The 20,808-nt window shown below is 37.3% G+C and overlaps 1 protein-coding gene across 2 annotated transcripts; it reads left to right on the top strand.

The window, feature by feature from the left end:
- The first annotated feature begins 1,308 nt into the window (after window positions 1-1,308).
- On the top strand, window positions 1,309-11,670 carry macc1 (MET transcriptional regulator MACC1). 2 transcript variants are annotated; one of them, XM_041988237.1, is made up of 5 exons: window positions 1,309-1,434; window positions 2,661-2,783; window positions 2,880-4,909; window positions 7,301-7,489; window positions 10,567-11,670. In XM_041988237.1, exons 2-5 carry the CDS (start codon window positions 2,669-2,671, stop codon window positions 10,768-10,770), a joined length of 2,538 nt encoding a protein of 845 aa, XP_041844171.1. In that variant the 5' UTR covers window positions 1,309-1,434; window positions 2,661-2,668; the 3' UTR covers window positions 10,771-11,670. The 2 variants fall into 2 exon arrangements, with proteins under 2 accessions (XP_041844171.1, XP_041844170.1); XM_041988236.1 differs by lacking the exon at window positions 1,309-1,434 and having other exon boundaries at window positions 2,651-2,783.
- Window positions 11,671-20,808: the final 9,138 nt, after the last annotated feature.

Here is a 20,808-nt window from a genome sequence, read left to right as displayed (position 1 = left end):
CTGCCTGCAGTCCAACTCAGTCTAGTATTAAAGATAATGGAGAAAAAACACACAACACCTAAGAACTGTTATCTTTCAACGAGACCAGATACAGATTCCTATGCAAAACTTAAACAGAATCCACAGCCCAAACAATTTAAACATGAGTCGCTATCCCAAATTTTTTATTTAATTGTGTTGCTGGATAAATTTTTTTAATGTTTTTAGTTTTTTTTTTTGTTTTTTTTTTGTAAAGTCAGTTAAGTTTTACAATGAAGAGACTGGAAAATAATTTCCTCTGTGTCTGTTAAATAAAGGCACAGATGAAAAACAAATTACAGTGAAATATTTGCTGCAAAGCTGTAAAGCAAAGAAGTCAACTCTCTTTCAAAACGTTCTCACCACTTCTTTTCTTTATTTTATTAAACAATCAATGAATTCAGATAAAATATTCTGATGTTAGTGAGACTTTTTGTGAGCAAGAAAACCCATCAGACTTTGGATGTAAAGATGATGCTTGTGTTTGCAGGTTGTGTTGGATTTGTTAAAAGTAGATTTAAAACAGACCAGAAGTGTAAAGTCTGATTAAGGGTCTGGTTTTTATTTAACATATTATTATATAATGTGTGAAATTCTTTGACTCGTTTGTCCTAGTAACAAACTTAATCAATACTGATGGAATATAGATAGTATTCTATCAAATTCTAACTACATGCACAGCAGTCTAAAGTATTCCCTATGCAACTAAAAGCAGGACTTTTTCCACACTAAAGTGAATGTAATTATATTTTAAACAACTCGTCTGTAACAGGGCATATTATGTAAAAGTCCAGGCTACTGCAGCCAGCTAATATTAGCTTCAAAACAAAAGTAATCTACTCAAGAGTGCTTATCCGCATTCCTTGAGAACTGCCTGTAGCCACTGAAAGGACATTAAGATCTGGAGATTGCTGAAAAACACTCAGAGGACATTTGCACCCATTTTAGTATTATTCTTATTAAAAAAAAGTATATTATTTATAAATCATTCTCAACAGTAGCATATGTAATCTGTTCAGTCAGATAATATTACTTAGATTTAATTAACTACTGTATTTAGTCTCCTCGTTGAGTCAGCTGTATTACATGGTTTGTTTCTGCAACATGCTTATCACCAATCTCTTACTTGTGTCGAAACCGCGGGTATCGCTCAGTTTCAAGCCTCGTGCGTAAACAGACTGTTGCACTCTGGGTATTGTAGTTATTACCCACTAGCGGTCACGCCTTCACCGGCGTTCCAGTAATAATTGAAACTTCCAGTCCCAAAATGCTCCGTGCCACAGAGCAAACAGAGGCAGGAGCTGTAAGGTGAGGAGGTGAGCTTCGTCGAAACGCCCTAGAAAACAGAGTAAATCATTGTTGTCTGGCTTCTTTCCCTGCCAACGCGCCGAAGCACATAAGCATCTCATGTTGACGGTGAGATAAAATTTTGTTTTCTTTGACTTTAATGACTTTTCCCCCCCGATATAAATAATAGGACGCAACTTTACATGACAGACTTTATTAATACGTAACTACTCAGTAACTCAATAGGCTGTACACCTGTTCGGACACTGACACCGCGGGATGTTGTAGCTGTGATTACTGAGGCTGGAGCTGAAAGATTGTGCTTATGAATTTTTGCTGCGAAGTTATTATCTTTCTGGATTAATAGTGAATGCAAGGTCTATTTGGAAAAAAAAAAGAAAAAACACAAACAAAACAAATAAAAAATAAAAAATAAAAATAAAAAACAGTTAATTATCCATAAAATATGTAAAATATTTATGTATACAATTAAAGTTGTGCATTTGATATTGAGCAGCCTTAAACATATATTAGATAAACCTAAGAGGCAGTAATTCCTCAGAAAACACTTATTACAATGTCACTTCTCTTTGATCAGAGTAAGAAGCCTAGATAGAACCGACATACGTGTCATAGGCTTGACAAGACCAACCTGTTTTTGTGCACTGGTGTAAGAAACCACATTATTAATGACTGACTCACAGTGACAAGTCTTGAATGGGTCGTGTCGTTTTACGCAAACAAGTGACAGGATAAAGAGTTCAGACTGTATTCTGTTGTTTGGAACAGTTTCCACTGTCAGACAGAAAGCCTGAGGCACAAGCACGGAGGACTCTTATTTGAGACAGAACAACTGCTTAAGGAGTTTTCTTTATGGTTACCGCCATCCTGCACAACATTTGAAACTCTGTGTGTACTAATAGGCAATTTACCATTGCAATTGTTATTATATTGATTTCACAAATGGAAAACACATCACAAGTTTTACATATAGCTTAGATGTCCAGATTTGTATTAAGAGTCAATCCTTAAAGATGATTACAATCCCAGGTTGAGAAGCAGAATGTAATGATTTTCAAATCTTATGATGTGTTATGATGATATGCTATCCATAATACAATAATGCAAATCTATTAAATGTTGAAAGAGAGATGTTTTGAGAAACTATTCAAATCTGAACTGGGTCTGTAATTATGTTAGACATTCACTACTGATGAACAGAGTTATTACAAACTGATTAACATAATAATTTCTTAATTGATTAATTATGTAGAGAGAAAGTTTTTTTTTTTTTTTTTTTTTTTTTTGCAAGGGTAGGTTGATAACAAATAGTAAATATAGTTTTATGTTTGCAGATGAAAACATGGCAGCTGAAGGAGCTAGGTCCTTCTGTCGTGTTGGGAGTCTCATCCGGAGTAAATCTGAGGGCACACTGATTGATCTGAGTGACAGTCCATCAACTAGTGCCAAACTAAATGGTAATATGTACAGTCTCAGAAACTAAATACTTGTCATTTTAAAATCTGTAGATAATCTTAACATACCTCCTAACCAAACACTTTAATTTTTCAAAGGTGGCTTTATACCCGGAAGGCAGCATTTAGAAGTTCAACACTCACTTCAAATAAAAAACCCCTTTTGGAACAAATTGTCCGACTCAAACCCTTTCCTAGATGACATTGTACACAGCAACTCTGAGAAACGTATTTCCAACACATCACATGTAAAACAATGCAATAAAACGCATCCAGAAACAAGTAATGATGATGCCAGCAGCACATCTTCAGATGAAGGAAATGTAGGCAATTTTTTGGAACGAAAACACAAAGTCACCAACCAATCAGGGAGGTGGAGGAGTGCTTCAGACATCCTTGTTGATTTGGAGAGAAAGGTGCCAAAATGTGAGAACAGTTTCAAACCACCTGGACCAGTGTTGAACCCAGATTTTGAATGGCTGAAGAATGACAGGGAGGCCTATAAGATGGCCTGGCTTAGCCACAGGCAGTTAACTCGCTCATGCCTGGACTTAAATGTGATGAGCCAAAGCCCTGGATGGGCTCAGACTCAGGCCTCTAACTTCCAAGTTATCTGCAAGATTGGCCACTGTGGAGGTTCAGTACAGTTACCAGAATCCAAAATTAGCATCCATGTTCCACAAGGACATGTTCCTCCTGGAGACGTACAGGAAGTTACACTGAAAGCAATGCTGGACCCTCCTCCTGGACTTAACAACAACTACATAACAACCATGAGTCCACTTCTCGAGGTGCTCCTGAGCAACATCAACACCAGCGAGTTCATATCTTTGGAGATGAAACTGTCAGGAGAAGTGAAGAATGACCCCTTGAGTCAGGTGATGACCACTGTGTTGGGACTAGTGTCCAACAAAAGAGAGGGTCCATATGTCAAAACAAACAACTGTTATATTTACAAGAACATGATGCAGATGAAGCTCCAGGAGTTGAAGACACATTTTTATGTGATTGCGGTTGCAGAGGCCTCTGCCCTGCAGTCTCCTGCTACATCAGTCTGGGATTACCTTGACCGCCAAATAACTGTTGCAGTCTATGGCCCCAGGTACATCCATCCATCATTCAAGGTCGTAATAGTCATCTGCTGTCACGAGGACGTTCCACCTAAGCTTCCGTTTTCAGATGTCTGCAGAGGCAATAAAAACCTACCCCCACTTGTTTTGCAACTTTGGGGAAAATATTCCTTTAAACCAGACAAGCTGAATGACTTTAACATTGAGGTTGACATCACAGATTCAATGTTTAACACCAAACCTGAGGACAAAGTAAAGCAGGTTAGGCAAAGCCAGCTCAAGATAGGCACCATTTTGCATCTGCCTGCTGCATTATCTTGTTCGAGCAATACAGACATGACTCCTTTTAAACTGGATGTACATGTGAAGGAATCAAACCTGAATTCAACCATAGCACATTTCCAGGTGCCTTCCCCTGATGCAGCACCCATCAGATCAGAGAAAAGGGTGTCGAGACAGTCAGAAAGAAGGACTGAGATGGCAAGAGCCTTGACTATTCCTGAGGAAAGTCATCCAGATTCACCCGAATTCAAAGACAGATCCATTAACCTGCAGTGGTATGGAGTTGCCCTGAAGTCCGTTCTCCGCCAGCCATGTGTGGAATACCTGCTGGAGTACTTCAAAGGTGACACAGTGGCTCTCCTTTCCAGGGAGACTGTCAAGTCAGTCGGTAACTTGAAGGTAAAAGAGTGGTACATTGGATTCCTCAGAGGAAGGATTGGCTTGGTGCACTGCAAAAACATCAAACTCATAACAAAGGAGCAGGTGATTGATTTCACTGGCATTAAAATGACCACAGAGGTCCTCTTGGACAACATGACGCTGCCCTTCAAGAAGCTTACTTACATGTACTCTGCTATCCAGACGCTTGTGACGAAACACATTACCAGCTGGATAAGTTTTGCAGATGCTTTAGGTTACAGAAATCAGTTGATGAACACAGTCCAGTGGCGGTATGCTGACACTGATGCAGATAAGGTGGCCTGCATTCTGGAAAAGTTAAAGGAGGACTGCCACAATGAGAAGTGTAGAAAGAAGTTCCTGCATGAACTAATGGTGGTAAGTACAAAAGGAAAATGTATTTTTAAATTATAATCATATTATTGAAACTATTTAAAAAAAAAAAAAAACAAAAAGACTCAAAATGAGGGAAATGTACAGTTTTCTGAAACTGAAAGTACAGCCTATTACCCTGTCAAGGTTTTACATTTCTAGTGAAAGACATAATAAAAAATAATCTGGTTACCAGGACTTAGAATGAGGCAGCACATGACATATTTTACTATGTTATAATTTAACAAAAACAAAGCCAAAATGCAGAAGCACAAAAAAGGCAAAGTTAAGTACATTGCATGATTCAGTAGTTTGTAGAACCACCGTTTAAAGAGATAACTTGAAGTAATTGTTTTCTATACGATGCTGCCAGCCTCTGACTTTGTTGTGGAGGATTTTTGGGAAACTCCTCTCAGTTCATTGAGGTTTGCAGGCATTTGTTTATCTACAGCTCTCATAAGGTCCTGCCATTTCACTCAGATGATGATAACAACCTTCATCAGGTCATTCCAACAACTAAAGTTAGGAATGGGAATCAAAAACTGGTTCCACCCAAGAGCCAGAAAGCATTGGAATCGTGCACCACTGGGCTTACATGCATCAGTCCCAACAGGTGCTGGCCAGCACATTAACTACAAATAAACAATGTGCTGCCAGAAGAGACAATCCAGAACATGGCCACATTTCATTGAGAAACATGACAATGGTAAAAGCTTGTGAGTGGAGTAAAGGACTGGTATAATAACTTTCCTGCTTTCTGTGGATGCCTGAGTTCATCACTGACCAACTGAGAGTTTTCCTCCTACTGGTGAAACTGTTCCTGCTATATATCTCTGTCCGTAGGCTGTTAGCAGCTCATTAGCATTGAGCTCACTTTTAGCCACTGTTAGGTTGAAGAGTGAAGTGTTATGGTGGGCTCATTTTGCATTGTTCTTTTTGTCTGCACATCAGGCCATGCTCAATACGCAGAGGACAAATGATGCACAGTTGTGTAAATAAGACAAAAAGCATCATATTGTTTTGTTTTTTAATAAAAGAATAAAGTATATACCTGTGCAAATGGAAAGGTATAAAGGCAGGTGGGTTGCCACTCAAACATAATTTTTAAGGGGAATAACACGTCACAATACAGTGGTCTGTGTTTATTTTCTTGCATTGTTGGTTAACTTACTGTAAACATCTACAGAAAACTTTTATTTTAAGTGATGTTTTAATACCCCCCCCCCCCCCCCCCCCCCCCCCCCATATTTGACCAGATCTGTAGTTTTGGCACCCACATGAGTTTGAAGATGATCTGAATAATTTTCTTTATATTGTTTATGTGGAGTTTTAAAATATTAGTCAGGCTTTTATTCTACTTATTTTTTGATGCTGTACTTCCGTATTGCATACCTAGATCAGGAATTGATAAAGAACCAGATCTATGGGCAGAATTGATAAAGGCATTGATATCAATAAAATCTTATCAACTGTCATTCCTACCTAAGGTTTTGTTTTCTGTAGTTGATTTGCTGTTGTACTTGGAATCATTATCCTATTTCATAACACAATTATAACCAAGCTGTAGCTGCCAGACAGAATAACTCGCATTTGACTCATGAATACTGTACTTTGGTATGCAGAAGCGTTCACGATGGATATGGTGAGTATGAGAAGCCCAGGGCCCAAATCATCACCCCTCCATCGCTGTGCTTGGCAGTTACTGTGAAGTGTTTTTGCTAATATGCTCGGTGAGGTTTTCATTAAACATAGTCCTGTGTATTATGAAGAAAAATCTTCACTTTGGCCTTTTTTGTTCCAAGGACATTGTTCCAGAAGTCTTGTGGTTTGTAGCTTTGTCATGGTAACTTTTTTAAACAAGAGATACTTGTTCAGTCTTTTTCTAAAAGTTCTGCAATGAAGTTTAAAGTTTAAAATGCTGAGTGTGTCCTGTGGTGTAGATTTTTTTTTTTTTTTTTTTTTTTTGCAGTTTCTTTAAGCATTACGTAGTCTGATCTTGGGGGTGATTGTGTTAATGCTCCAGAGCAGCAAACTGCCAAAACGTGTTCTTTCATATCAGTGCTCACAACTGCAGATGATCAGTTAATAAAGCACATATTTTTTGCAGCACCTGACTTCGACTGGCCTTAATTCCTATGAAAGCATTAAGGTCACAGTTAGTTTTTCACTCATTTCTTCTGCATTTTTATTTGATTTTAGTTAAAAAATTACACTGTGTCTATATGTCATGTTTTGTTGCTGCAGATTTCATGAAACTTTAAAAGTGAAACAGGATGTACTTTCTTTTACGTGACTCTACATGAACCTCTTCAGTTATATAAAGGCCAAATCCTTGTCAAATTTGCATTATTCTGTAATTGTGTTTATTATTCGTTTGTGTTTCTTATTATCAACAAGGGGCTGCTGAAGATGGACTCTGTGAATCTTGTGGCACAGCTCATTCAGAATACCATCATTCTGTCCACTGCTGTGGAGCTGGGAATTCGATGGCGGGAGCTTGCTGAGAAGATAGGCAAACTGTCTAGTGCTCAGATAGCTGGTTATGAGGCACCACATCGGGGGAAGAACGGTGAAGTCAATTCCCAGGTCAGTTTAACAGTATACACAGGCACAGCTACATGATATGACAGCTATAAGATAGCCTGTAGATCTATCTTATAGGCGCCTCTCCCTCGGGTTGGAAGGGGAGGGGTTGGAATAGTGGCCTTCCTGTGTGGAGCTTGCATGTTTTCCTCATGTGTACGTGGGTTCTCTCCGGGTTCTCTGGCCTCCTCCCACCATCAAAAGACATGCATGTTAAGTTAATCAGTCACTCTAAATTCTGCCAGGGAGTGAGTGCGAGCGTGAATGAATGGTTGTTTGTCTCACTGTGTTGGCCCTGCAATGGACTGGCGTCCTGTACCCTTCTAATTGCTGGGATAGGTCGCTACCCTGCGACCCTGAATTGGACTAGATAGCAGAGGTGTTTCCAGCCTTTAAGGACATGCTGGGCTGAGCACAGACTGCATGTAAATTCAAAGATAAACAAAGGATTGTTTTTATTTTTCGAATATAAAATAGGTGTTACAGTAGACAGTAGTACACATGGAAGTAGAATGTAGAGTACCTAAATTATAATTCAATGTTGTGTGTTTTGGAAGGTTACATCTGAAGTAAACCGAAAAAAAAAGAAAAACATCATGGAGTTCAGTTCATCTCTCTTCACCTGCTCCTTTTTTTTCTTCAACTGACTGTTTCTTCCTCTTTCCCTGTCTTCTTCACTTGTTCCGTCTCTCACCTTCCACCACACATCTACCAAAAACACAATAAAATGTTAAACATTAAATTGCTTAAAAGAGCTAAATAAATTCAACATGTTCAATGACAATGAAAGCACGCAGCCGTCTTGGGTATGTAGAGCAGTGGTTAGCAAATGGGAGGACTATGGAGTACTGCAGAAGGTATTTGAGATAAAATATCAGAGAATTAAAACCTTGAGTAAAAAAATTAGTAGGAACAAAATCAAGAGAAAAGTACTAAATAAATCACATATATGAATATTTTAGTGTTTCCCATGTCACATTTGGGATATATATATATATATACACACACACACACACACACACACACACACACACACACACACACACACACACACACACATATATATATATCATATATATATATATATATTTATATATATATATAGAGAGAGAGAGAGAGAGAGAGAGAGAGAGACAGTAAGCTCTCCAGATGACCTAGTTTTTGCTGTTACGGTGCTATGAAAATGACTCGATCATGTATACAACCTAATTTATTAAAAAATATGTATATATATCTGGTTATTTAAAAATCATGCTCAAGTTGACCAGCTAGTTAGTGCAGGTTCATCACTGTTATCCTCGGATCTGTGACCATGCCGGCATGACTGGATATGTGACATTTTTACAGCGCCCAAACAAAAAAGTAGATTTCCTGGAGCAGAAAAGGTCACTGAAATGTGCCATAGTGCTAACTAATGATAGCTAGTTAGCTAGCAAAGTAATATCTAGTTAAACAGAAATTATGTGTAAAACCAGAACCATAGTTGGGGTTACCCATTATTTCCTTGACCACACTGACAATCAGCTGTGATGTTGACCTGCAGGACCATGAACTGTTTTTCAGTTTTCAAATATGATTTCTTACCTTTAACGTTTCTTCTGCGTCTCTGTCACCAGACGACTGCAGCCCAATAGACTTATTGTGTCAGTGTCTGGAGCAAATAAACACTTGGATGAGGAAGAATTTTCTACAATTAAATAAAGACAAAACTAAGATTATTCTGTTTGGTAGCAAAGAGAAGAGGGTCGGCATTGGCAAACACCTGGAGACTCGGGCTCTTAAAATCACCGACCAAGTTCGTAACTTTGGAGTGTTGCTAGACTCAGACCTGACTTTCAGCAGCCACATCAAAGCTGTCACTAAGAAGCTTTTTACCAGCTCAGAAACATCATAAGAATTGAAAGTTTAGTCTCCCAGAAACACTAAGAGAAACTCATCCATGCATTCATCTCCAGTAGGCTGGATTACTATAATGGTCTTTTAACAGGACATCCCAAAAAAGAGCATTAAACATCTGCAGCTCATCCAGAACACTGCTGCTAGAGTTTTAACCAGGACTAAGAGATCTGAACACATCACACCAGTTTTGAAATCTTTACACTGGCTTCCAGCCAGTCACAGAATAGATTTTAAAACCATTCTGATTGTTTACAAATCCCAGAATGGTTTAGGCCCAGAATCCATCTGTGGTATATTCAGAGAATATAAAACTAGCAAAGCTCTTAAATCCAAAGACTCTGGTCAACTAGTCCAAACCAGAGTCCAGACTAAACATGGAGAAGCAGCATTTAGCTGTTATGCTGCAAACAAATGGAACAAACTGCCAGTGGAGATTAAACTTTCACCAAATGTAGACATTTTTAAATCCAGGTTAAAAACATTTCTTTTCTCATGTGCCTATGCATGAAATCTACATGTTAACTTTTTAACTTATCTTGCTTTTAATCATTTTAATGTAATTTATTATTTTATTGTGATTATGTATTGCTGCCTTTTACTATTTCTTAATATCTGTAATGCCTTTGTTTTATGTAAAGCACTCTTAGTTATCCTGTACAAATTTTTTTATTTGTATACAAATAAACTGCCTTACCTTGCCTTTCTTCAGAAATTTGCTAGCCATTACATCCCGTCTTATAAATTAGAAAATCAGCCGTTTTGCTGCTCTGCCATTCTGCTCATGCACAGAGCAAACATGGTTAGGGGAGGAGAGAGGTGTGTGTGTTTCATGGTGCTACTGTAGCAACATAGTGTAACCTAACAATTGTTTTGCTTTTGGGGCTTGACTCTAAAACATTACGTTTTCCAGGGGCTGAAACCCCTGGAAAATTGGCTGGCGATGCCACTGCTAAACAGCATAGAAAATTAGTAAATGACTAGATCTGTGTTACCTGTTCCTGGTTGTAACATTTTAGATGTTTTCACCTGCTCCAACACAGTTGAAGATTTTCATGTAATAGTGATACGCTAATAATATGACTCTTTGATTTCATTCAGGTGTGCTGGAGCACAGACATGTCAGCCATGCAGTTAACATAACAGCATTATAAATTTAATCATTGTATAATATTCTGTTTCAGTCCATGTGGAAGCCTGCCTATGACTTCCTGTACTCCTGGAGTCTGCGTTACGGAGAAGGCTACAGAGACATGATCCAGGATCTGCATTTGGTTCTGGATAAAATGAAAAACCCTGCCACCAGACAGTGGAGGCACCTGACAGGTGTGCTCATCACAGTGAACTGCCTCGATATCTTTCGAGACTCTGCTTTCCCAAAACCCTAAACTTATTGCTCTTCAGTGAGGAAAACATCCTGCATATGTTACTAAATTTTTCTGTTGTCTGACAGCTTTGCTCAAGATGCATTTTCATTGACATTCAGTCTGGCACAATCACTGAATGCTTTCATAATTAGTGAACTGTGAAGAAAAACTAATGAAAAGTAAATATTTTATCTGTGCCAGTGTCATGCAGCCTTAAATTTAATCTATATTTTAGATAGATTTTTTTCAATGGCATGTTTATGGGGTCAGTAAGTCCCAGCTGCTCTTTCTATCATTCATACCGTGTTACAGTCTGTTTCTGCCGCTCTTTATTAAACAAAGGTCATGTTTCTAAGCATGTTCTATGCTGTTCTTTATATGACATAATACATAAAATTCGTGACTGTATTTTGGTTGTTTAGTTTTTGTCGTGTTGGTTTTTTTTATCTGGGTCAACAGCATCTTTATGGCTCTTATTAATGTTAGATTTTATAAAATCTTGTTTTCGGTAACATACTGTGAATAATTAAATGAACAGTTACAAAACAGATAAATATGAACAGTGTTGCTGTGGTAGGAACAGCTCATCAATCTTTGTTATTTGTTGGGGTGTATGTGTTGAAAGTGATACTGTTCTACCAAAGTCTAAGTTACATCAAACATGTAAACAAAAGAAGTTACCATGTCACAGAAAGTTGTTTGTTTTTGCTTTTGTACTGTAATATGAAGATTGAGATGATTTGATTAGGTATACAATGCAGTGACTGCATATTCATGATGTTATATTTTTGTAAAATTAAATTTCAGTGCCATGTACACCACACGGTATCTTCATTCATAGAAATGAATGTACTGAAGGTACATCTTTGATATTGAATTGTAAATGTTTTTCTTGAGATATAAATAAAGTATCACATATCAGAGTTCAAAGGGAGAGTGGAGGTATCAGATAATTTTATCCAATACCATCCCAAAATGAGGTCTGTGTGCTTTTTTTTTTTTTTTTTTTAAGGTACTGTACTTTTATATTTCACTTTTATTCGGGTCACACCGTGCAAACAAATGGGTTGATGTGTCAGCGTTGCTCATTGAGTTTCTCAGGCTGTTTACTTTACCCTGCACTGTTTGCTTAAGCTAGTTTCAGCTGAGAGCATTATGTTTCTTTTTCAGGACCAACTTTATGTGAATGACCTGCAGGAAAAGTAAAGTCAAGCAAGAAGAATATTGTCAGGCAGGAGAGTGAACTTTTCAACAGAGAATGATCTATAGTTTACAACAGTCTATGTAAAGGCTATCCATTTACATTACAGACCAAAATCAGGCATAAAATTATGATTTAGTTTCTATTAATTCTGTTTTTTCTCATCAATCATTACATTAACCATTGCCTAAACAGCCATATCTATTTCATTCAGAAATGCATAAAAATAGAAATGATTTTGAAATAAATGTTGCTCTAAGCATGATTTAAATAGAAAAAAGTCAAAGTTTTCAGCAAAACCCAAATTACAGGAATAGACCTAGTCCTAAACATTAGGTGTAAGATTACATTTCTTTGGAGAGGACATGAATACGGGAATCCTGCTGATGTTTATAGAGCATTGCTCTGGCTCATTCCATCCTTCGTTAGGAAACAGGACAATGGTTCACTGTTTTACTGAAAAGAGCTGAGTGTTAGTTCAGAGGATTTTCAACCTGATTCTCAGGTTTTAACATGATCCATCATGGTTGAGCTATAAAAAAAAAAGTTGTGACTAAAGATTAATGATTAAATTTCCAAACTTATGTGTCCTGTACCATAGAGTGACGTGTATAAAGGTCAACATCAAGTTTCTTTTAATTCTTAAAAAAATAGGTGTAATGTGTTGATGAATGCAGAATTTTCTTCTAATTTTAAAACAGGTTCACATACTAAGACATTTAAAAAGTATGCAAAAAAAAAAAAAAAAAAGACAAATGTCTTAGACATTTATATTAATGTGATGGAGACCTTGCTGTCAAAGAGAATAGTGTAAAAGTACAGAGTGAAAAAATAAAACCGAAACACCACATGCCCATTATGATGTGTAGTGAGGCATTAAACTTTGCAACTAATGAAATGTGACCACTTTTGTTTTGGGAGCCTTTTATGGCAGCAGCATTGTGAGTGTGCAGATAACAGTTATCTATTACTGTTGCCTGTTAATCTTTCAACGTTTGCAACCAGGCTGTCATTTGTTGTGTTTGAAAAGAGGAGCATAAGTACAAAACACATGCAGTTTATGGAAAAGTGGAAACTCACTTTATTTAGTAAAACCAAGAAAAACATTAATGACGAGGGGCAACTCAGGCAAATTTTAAGAGAAAGTAACACAAGAAAAAGCGGGATTATATGAACTCAAAATGAAAAGAATAAGGCTGTGGGACAACAGGGTTGCAACAGAATTAGAGAGCGTGACAATCTGGGAAACTTAACTGGGAACATACTGGATGGAAAAAAGAAAAGTCACGATGAGCAAATCATAAAATAACATTTCACAATGAAATAACTTCAGTGCTGTTGTATTTCACTCTGAGCTAAAAGCCAACAAGGGCTGCTGATGTTTATCAATGAATGCTAACGTTCTTGTCAGTGACTTTCCTGCCAAATCTGTGTCAACAGCCTGTTTCTGAAGTTTTAAGTGTATCATGAAAAGTATCTTTAGCTGTTTCTTCTGTCTCTTTTTATACACAACAAAATGTGACAGTGAAAATGTTCCCAGAACTGCACATTCCAGGTAGCATCCATTAAACTTTCAGTAATGCTTCTAAGCACAGAGGAGGTTTATTCTGCTACAACTGAGATTAGCCATGTTTGCACACCATAATTTGTGCACATTTCTGATCTTTATTTAAGCCAAAAACTCAAACTACTTCACATTTCAAAGAGTGTCTAACACAGACCCTGTTCATCATCAGGACAATGGACAAGGTGACTTGACAAAAAAGCTCATCTCAGCTATTCAGTCTGCATCAGAGATCTACTTGGGATTAAGGAGAATTTAGCACAATATTATTTCTGCTTAAGCACTGACTCTCCCAGCTGCCAAGAAAAACTTAAGTATACCAATCCATTACCTCTTTATTTTGTTTAAATGGGATAATGCATTGGCTGAGGACATGCTGACAGTCTTGAGTGCAGTGATGTGTTTTACTTCTTCCTCCTGCAATGGCTTACAGTCCTATTTCCCAGTAACACAACAAAAATGAACTGTTTAGTGACATTTTCTCCTTCACTATAAAATCTCATATGTTGATCCTCATAAAAAAAAGAAAAGAAATCTTGCTTAAAAAGATCCACTCTAAAGTCACTTATAAGTTTACCTGAAATACAGATATATGTAGGTGATTGTTCCAAATTGACAATTGGAAGAGAAATTAACTTGTTTTTGTTGCATTTACAGAATTAACAAAACAAGTTCCCTTTAATGGAAAAGTTGTATTGACTCTTTAAAGTTTAGGAAAATAAAATTTTTAAAATTAATAATATGAACCAGGGCTAGTGTGGGTGGGAACAAATTAATTATTAGACAATACTACATATATTTTAATTGCTGTGCAACAACATGAAGTTGTTTATGACCCAGGATTAAACCAATCCACTAAACTACAATCATTCAGGATATGAATGCACTTACTTTTTTTTCTGTTTCTAAATTTAGGACGTAAGTAATTTGCTCTTTGGCGCTAAATGCCTCAGAAATTTATCATCAAATTTACACAGTCCAATTTGGCTTAACCTTTTCTACCTGTTTTTACCATGAAAAACACAAGCGTTAAGCTAACTATTGCAGGTTACCTGTGATGCAGAGAAGTTAATTCTTGTATGTTTAACATCTAAACTATTATCAGGATGTAAAAGAAATCCAGCTGATCCAAAATACTGCAGCAAGTCTTCTCAGGGGATTTAAGAGACATTACATTTCCTTAGTTTTTGTTTCGCTTCATTACACAAATTATATGTAATGAATCTAATTAACTGAGCAATGAACGAGACAACTGTATTTTTACTTAAATATTAGTCTGGCCACATAGCCTTAAATAGCCTCAGTGAATTGACTACACATAATTTCTTTAATAGTAGTCAGTACAGTTTTTGTTGTTTGTTTTTTTTTGTCTGTAATCATAATTTGTTAATGTGAAATAATCCCCACTTCACTGAATAAAGGATGTAATCCAATAACACTGCTTGTACACACAGAATGTGTTTTTAGAAACCGTCAGACACATTCAGTCCAGTGGGGGGCGTCCTTGTATTGATATTAGTGGTGGTTTCAGAGGTTCATGCTAATTCATGTATCTTAGCAATACAGCTTTCTCTTTTGTTTCATATATATCATTAATTTTATATAATCTCTTGACCCCCTTTTGGTTATGTAACAACTTGCATGAGAACACAACCCAAGATTCTTCTGAATTAAATACTGTGTTTAAGAAACAAATAAGCTGGATTATTACATTTTATCAGCTGAATGTTAAAAGTTTCACAGCAGTAACTGTCAAACTTATCCAAGGATATAAAAAGCACATTTTCTATTTTCCCTTTTTTCTCATTTTTTATCTTCATAAACAAATTTTTAACACACAGATGCAACTCATATCTGTAAATCTGCTGTTATAAGTGACCATACCCAGAGTCAAAACTAATTTTTTAAGCACACAGCTGTGAGAGCCATCCACAAATCATTGTTATGAACAGAAGCATTCCTCTGTCCTCCAGGGTATACAAGACTTCATTTGGTTTGCCACCATGATATATGTTGAGGGCAAGAAGTCATATAGCTTTCAATTTATTAGCTTGGTGATTTATGCTTGCTGCAAAGGTGGTGGTAGTATCTCCTAGCCCCCTCAGCCTCCACCTTCTTCCACTCCACCACTTTCAAATTGGGCTCTAATAATTTAGTAATAGATGATGTGAAAGAGGAGAAAGTTTAGCAATTAGAACAAGTTTATACAAAAAACGTGGGTTTACTGTTTCTGTACCCACACCTCATTTATCACTAAAGGATTAAATGATGAACGTTGCACCCTCCAAGATTGTTGGACTCCATATTAATAAACTGAAACCTGATCAGAACAGAACACCTACAATATAGCAAGACTCTTGACATAAATTTGGATTTAAAAATAATCCAAAGTACAAAAAGTTAGCTGTCTTTACTCACTAATGGGGTTTTTTAGGATGTGCCTGTAGGATCAGTTACGTTTAAGAAACATATGAAAGCAAAATAACTCAAAACAAAGTCTGTAAAATAAAACCAGGGAGTCGAAATTGTTGTCAGAAAGTCTCCAAATGCCTCTTAGAAAAAATAAAGAGACTGTTGTAGTTTTATAAACCTGCTGATTTACAGTTTCCAGATTTAGCAAAATGTGTTTGTGTTGAGTGTTATAAGGTGTTGACTGTTGCCCTGAGATCAGTGCCTTTCTTCTGACTAACAGCCTGCATGGAGCCTCTTCTCATGACCACCACTGGGAAGGAGGAAGCTCTGATACCAAATGACTCACCAGGAAAAAAATAACCTGAAGCATTTGGCAGCATTAGAGCGGTTTTATGAGTAATCACTGTCCACATCCTTGGACACATCCCTTTGCTCTCACTCTCACTTTTTCCACTAGCTAGCCACACATAGTCTGAGTTTCATCATGGTGAGGAACCATGAGATAATGAAGATTAAGAAAATTATAAGACACAGATACATATTTTTCTATACAATCAGTCACACCTGCACCTCAAACCACAACAAAGACCTTTACTGAAATCATTTTGCCGTCAAAGCGATGATGATTTTTCTGTGGTTCCCTCTGTATTTGTAGAGCTTTTGTTTGGTTGGTTTTTTTGTTAATGTGATCACATCCTATCCTGCAGTAAGAGGTTATGTCTAGTTTATTGTGATGGTGTGGAGAAAGTGCAAAAACAGCATCTGCTCGCACATCTGATGTACCAACAATGACAACCAGATGAACACATCATGACTTTCTACAGGTCTTGAAGATACTACAGGTGGTACTTAATTTTATTAATCAGTATGTACAGTGGTATGAGGTGCTAAAGTTTAAAAAAAAACAAATAAAAAACTGCAAGATTTCAAAAAACAGTGAAACAAAATGGAAAACAGAACTAAATTAGACAAAATTACAAAAAAATGTAATAACACAACTTAAGAGAATACAATTCATGAAAAACAGTAACACAGAAATAAAAACAAAATTTCAAAGAAATCAAAGGTTTTGCTTGTTTTGCTCTTACTCTCAGATGTAAGCGGCTTTGGAGAAAAGTTTCTGCTAAATGACTGTAGAATACAATAAAATGTTTGTAGAAGCATTATTTATTAGCAAATATGGAAAAAAAAATTAAACATGTCAACATTTTAACAAACCATTGCTTGACTGTCATGTTGCCGCTGTGTTTTCAGTTTGTCTTTTCTCTGAAATGTTGTGTTTTTTTATCATTATTTTTATGGTATATGGTATAAGTAATTACATTAATTTCAAAGCACTACACTCATGGGTCATTATGCAGAACTTGGCAACAAACTGTTGGATCCATCAGGTGTGTTGGAGCAGGGATGCATCTAAAACCTGTGGTAGAGTGGCCTTTGAAAAGATTCCCACACTAGTAGAAATTTCCCTTACTAGTACATGTCTTGCATTCACAACCATGAGCACAGAAGTATGGTCAGCTATATTTTCCTTTGAGTGGAAGAACTATTTCTGAAGAAATGCTGCTGATGAATATCTGACTAGATTGCTGATGATGACCAAAGCTTGCGGCATATTTAATTTAGTACCTGGCTGAAGTGGAATTAGTTTTAACCACTTCAATGCAGTGTGGTACTTTCATGCAATGCTTTCCTACTGGTTAGGCCCCTTAAAATGTATCTTGGCTCTATAAAGAAAGAGAGAGAGAGAGAGAGAGAGAGAGATGTCAGGAGATAATTAATGGGCTGGAAATGAAGAAAAAACAAAGTTTTGATCCCAACACAGCTTTTCTTAACTCAAACTATGCTTACATATGAGAAGATCAGAGGGGAATCAATTTTGGTGGAACTGCTAACGGCTAGCATTAATCAGTCTATCAACCCTTATTTGTACAGCACCCAAGGGTTACTGTAGTTCAACAGGCTTTATAGGGGACGGACAAGTTAATAGTTCCTAAAATGTCACGGATGTCTGAAAAATAGCAAGGATCCCTGACAAGTCACATCCTAAAATAACGGTAGTAGTCAAATAAATATGTAGGGGTAACCTAATAAAACTTTACCCTCAGAAATCTGGTTGACCAGACATATTCCAGTAACAAAATGTATCCCATAATACCTACAATACTAAGTTGTAGTATGCCAGGTTTCACAGCACTACTGCTTATTTTTGAATTATAGACACATTCCTTTTACATAGGATGACTAAGAATTTGCAGCAGATAATGAGAACAGCTAAAAGCTGCAGCTGTGTCCACATGTCACAACAACAAAGACACTGATGGACTTAAGTCCCTAAAATAAAGCTTCATTACTACCCTGCAAACACTTCTATTAGGCATCTAAAAATGGTCATGCTATGGAGAAATTAGGTCATTTGTACTGGTGAAAGTCTTCCCTAAAAACTATTTAAATTCTTTTCTCAAGCTGATACCTTCACATATTGAGAGAGCTGGGTGGCCGTGATCGCACAATTTCCTGATTTGTTAGAATGAGCAACATCCGGAGACTAAATAGGAAGGAAAAAAAAAAAAACTACAAATCAGCCAAGATAAGGGAGGGGCAATAAATCAGTCAAAGAAGAGTGTCTCCTTGGTTAATTTCTGTCAACCAAGGGGGAGAACAAGCAGGGCTGAAGGGTTCCCATTCCAAAATCAACATAGCTGAAGAGGTAGGCCTATTGTGTCCTGACAGATTGGCCTAACTGCAGGAGGAGGAGGAGGTCGCCTTTAACTGACACACTGGGAGGAGCAAAGGTGAGCAGAAATCTGGGGGAGATGGGAACACAGCTGTGTTACAGAGAAGAGGTATCACTACTATATCACACATAATTTAGCAAGAACTTCCTGCAGAGTTTGTTTGAGTGGCTTTGAATTTATGAAGGTATATGTTAAAAACTACTATGACAGAATGGGAACATATGTCTATCTATCGATCTGCAGCCACCATGATCCTTCTCGCTTTTCCTCTGTTGTTTTTGGCAGAGAATAGGAGACCTTCTATGTCTCCTCTGCCCTGATTGCTCCCCAGGTACTTCAAACCACCCCCACACCTCTGCCCATCATCCCCCTGTACACTATTCATCCTCGTGCAGCTGGAGCACTCTGTTTGACCTCCTCTCTCCTCACAGGGTCCTTATTAACAGGGGCTGTGCACGGCATGTAAGGTTAGAATGAAAGAACCACTCTGGACTACCGTCACTGTGCACATTATTTACATAAGTTTGCTGTATGTGACACGGTATGTGCTCCACCAGGGTTATTACACTGGGCTTTTGGCCACTGGTGATTATAAAGAGACACTTGTTGCATTTCCAGCTCTTTGTTATTCTGTCTTTATTTCATACTGATACCACAATGGATGACATTCCTGCCAAACGTGGTGTTTGCCAAATATGTTATGTTCAATATCAGTAAAAGAAAACGCTGCTTTGGAAAAGGGGCTTTAATTCTTTTACTGTTGTCATGATTATTACCCAGCATGCACCTTCAAAGCATTTCTGAATGTGGGTGTGCTCTTCTGGAAATATATTGTCCATTCCACAGATGCCTGCAAGAACAGCATATTTTAAAACAGCACTAAGAGCTTCCTTCTGTCCTGCTGTGTTTTGTTTGATCAGTTTCTCTGAATGCATGCCGTTTAATAAAGTGATTATTGAGATGTTTTCAGTTTAAGGATTAGCTGCTCTTCTCCCAAAAATGTCAGGAATGTGGTACAGTCTTATACTGTTAGCTCTGTTTTCTTGCATTATGGAATAAAGATGGTAAAGTCTGGCATTTACATCCACACCATATGAGTTTAGTGAATTTGCATTCTTGTTTACACTGTTTTATATTGAGGTTTACACTAGTAAAAAATAATTAAAGTAATAAGTTGTTTACAGGGAGGTTTGTAACTGTTGTTTTATTTTATTAATAGCATTTTCAATATTATGAGTACCACAGAATACCACTGAATTAGAGTGATGATAAAATTCACAGAAATACTTCAGACTTTATAGCACGTAACCAAACTTATCTGCATGAATTGTTTTAAACCAGGCGTGAGATTTTTCTGTATTTGGGTAAAATGGCCTTTAACACTGTTCACTGGTATTTTTAAGCAGTTTTGTTGCAATACATTTACAACGTTTTAGATAATTAAATTAGCAAGAAATCTTAAACAGATGTAAAAACTGTTCGTTTATTTTTTAAATAGTGCCACATTTTTAAGGAAATGCATTTGTGGGATGAGCAGCAAAGATGAATATGTGGGGTGCCAAATCTTCTCTGCCAACAAAAAACAGATTATTCTGGTACTGATTGTTTTTTAGCTTCTGATTTCCAGTTGCTGACCATCAGGTGCTTGATTGACACCTGATGAGCAGCACCTGCAAACATTCAGGGAAGAAAGAGAACATTGTGTTGATTGCCGCACTAACAGGGTAACAGCTTTTGGCAGTGTGATGGTGCGGGATCACCCTCACTGGGAAACAAGACTTGTCATCATTGGAAACAATGTCACTGCCAAGTGATTTTGAGATGAAATTTTTCAACCAGTGGAAATCCCATATCTCCACTGTCTGGAACCAGGATGACCACTCTTGCCCCAACGGCACAGGGTTTCTTAGAGACTACCTCCAGAGTTTGGGAGCGAGGCAGGTGGCAGTCCTGACCTAAACCTTAATGAACACTTGTGAAACCAGCCTAGGCGTGTTGTTTGTGCCAGTGGACCTACATGACCACGTTGGCTGACGTGTAACAAATACTAGTCAAAGAAACCCAAATTTCTTTACTTTTTGAGCTAAGTTTATTTACATTAGCTTCTTTAGCAGGCCAGCCACTGACAGTTAGTTTTCTTTTTG

This window comes from Melanotaenia boesemani, chromosome 6, assembly GCF_017639745.1.
Source record: "Melanotaenia boesemani isolate fMelBoe1 chromosome 6, fMelBoe1.pri, whole genome shotgun sequence".
Classification (NCBI taxonomy): Eukaryota; Metazoa; Chordata; class Actinopteri; order Atheriniformes; family Melanotaeniidae; genus Melanotaenia; species Melanotaenia boesemani.
Note: the sequence above shows the minus strand (reverse complement) of the source record. Positions and strands in the feature narration are given on the sequence as shown.

Bases quoted from the DNA above. Each gene is read 5' to 3' on its own strand.
- macc1 (XM_041988236.1), top strand. From the start codon at position 2,651: ATGTTTGCAGATGAAAACATGGCAGCTGAAGGAGCTAGGTCCTTCTGT. The intron at 2,784-2,879 runs GTAATATGTACA...AATTTTTCAAAG, and splicing joins AACTAGTGCCAAACTAAATG to GTGGCTTTATACCCGGAAGG. The intron at 7,490-10,566 runs GTCAGTTTAACA...ATTCTGTTTCAG, and splicing joins ACGGTGAAGTCAATTCCCAG to TCCATGTGGAAGCCTGCCTA.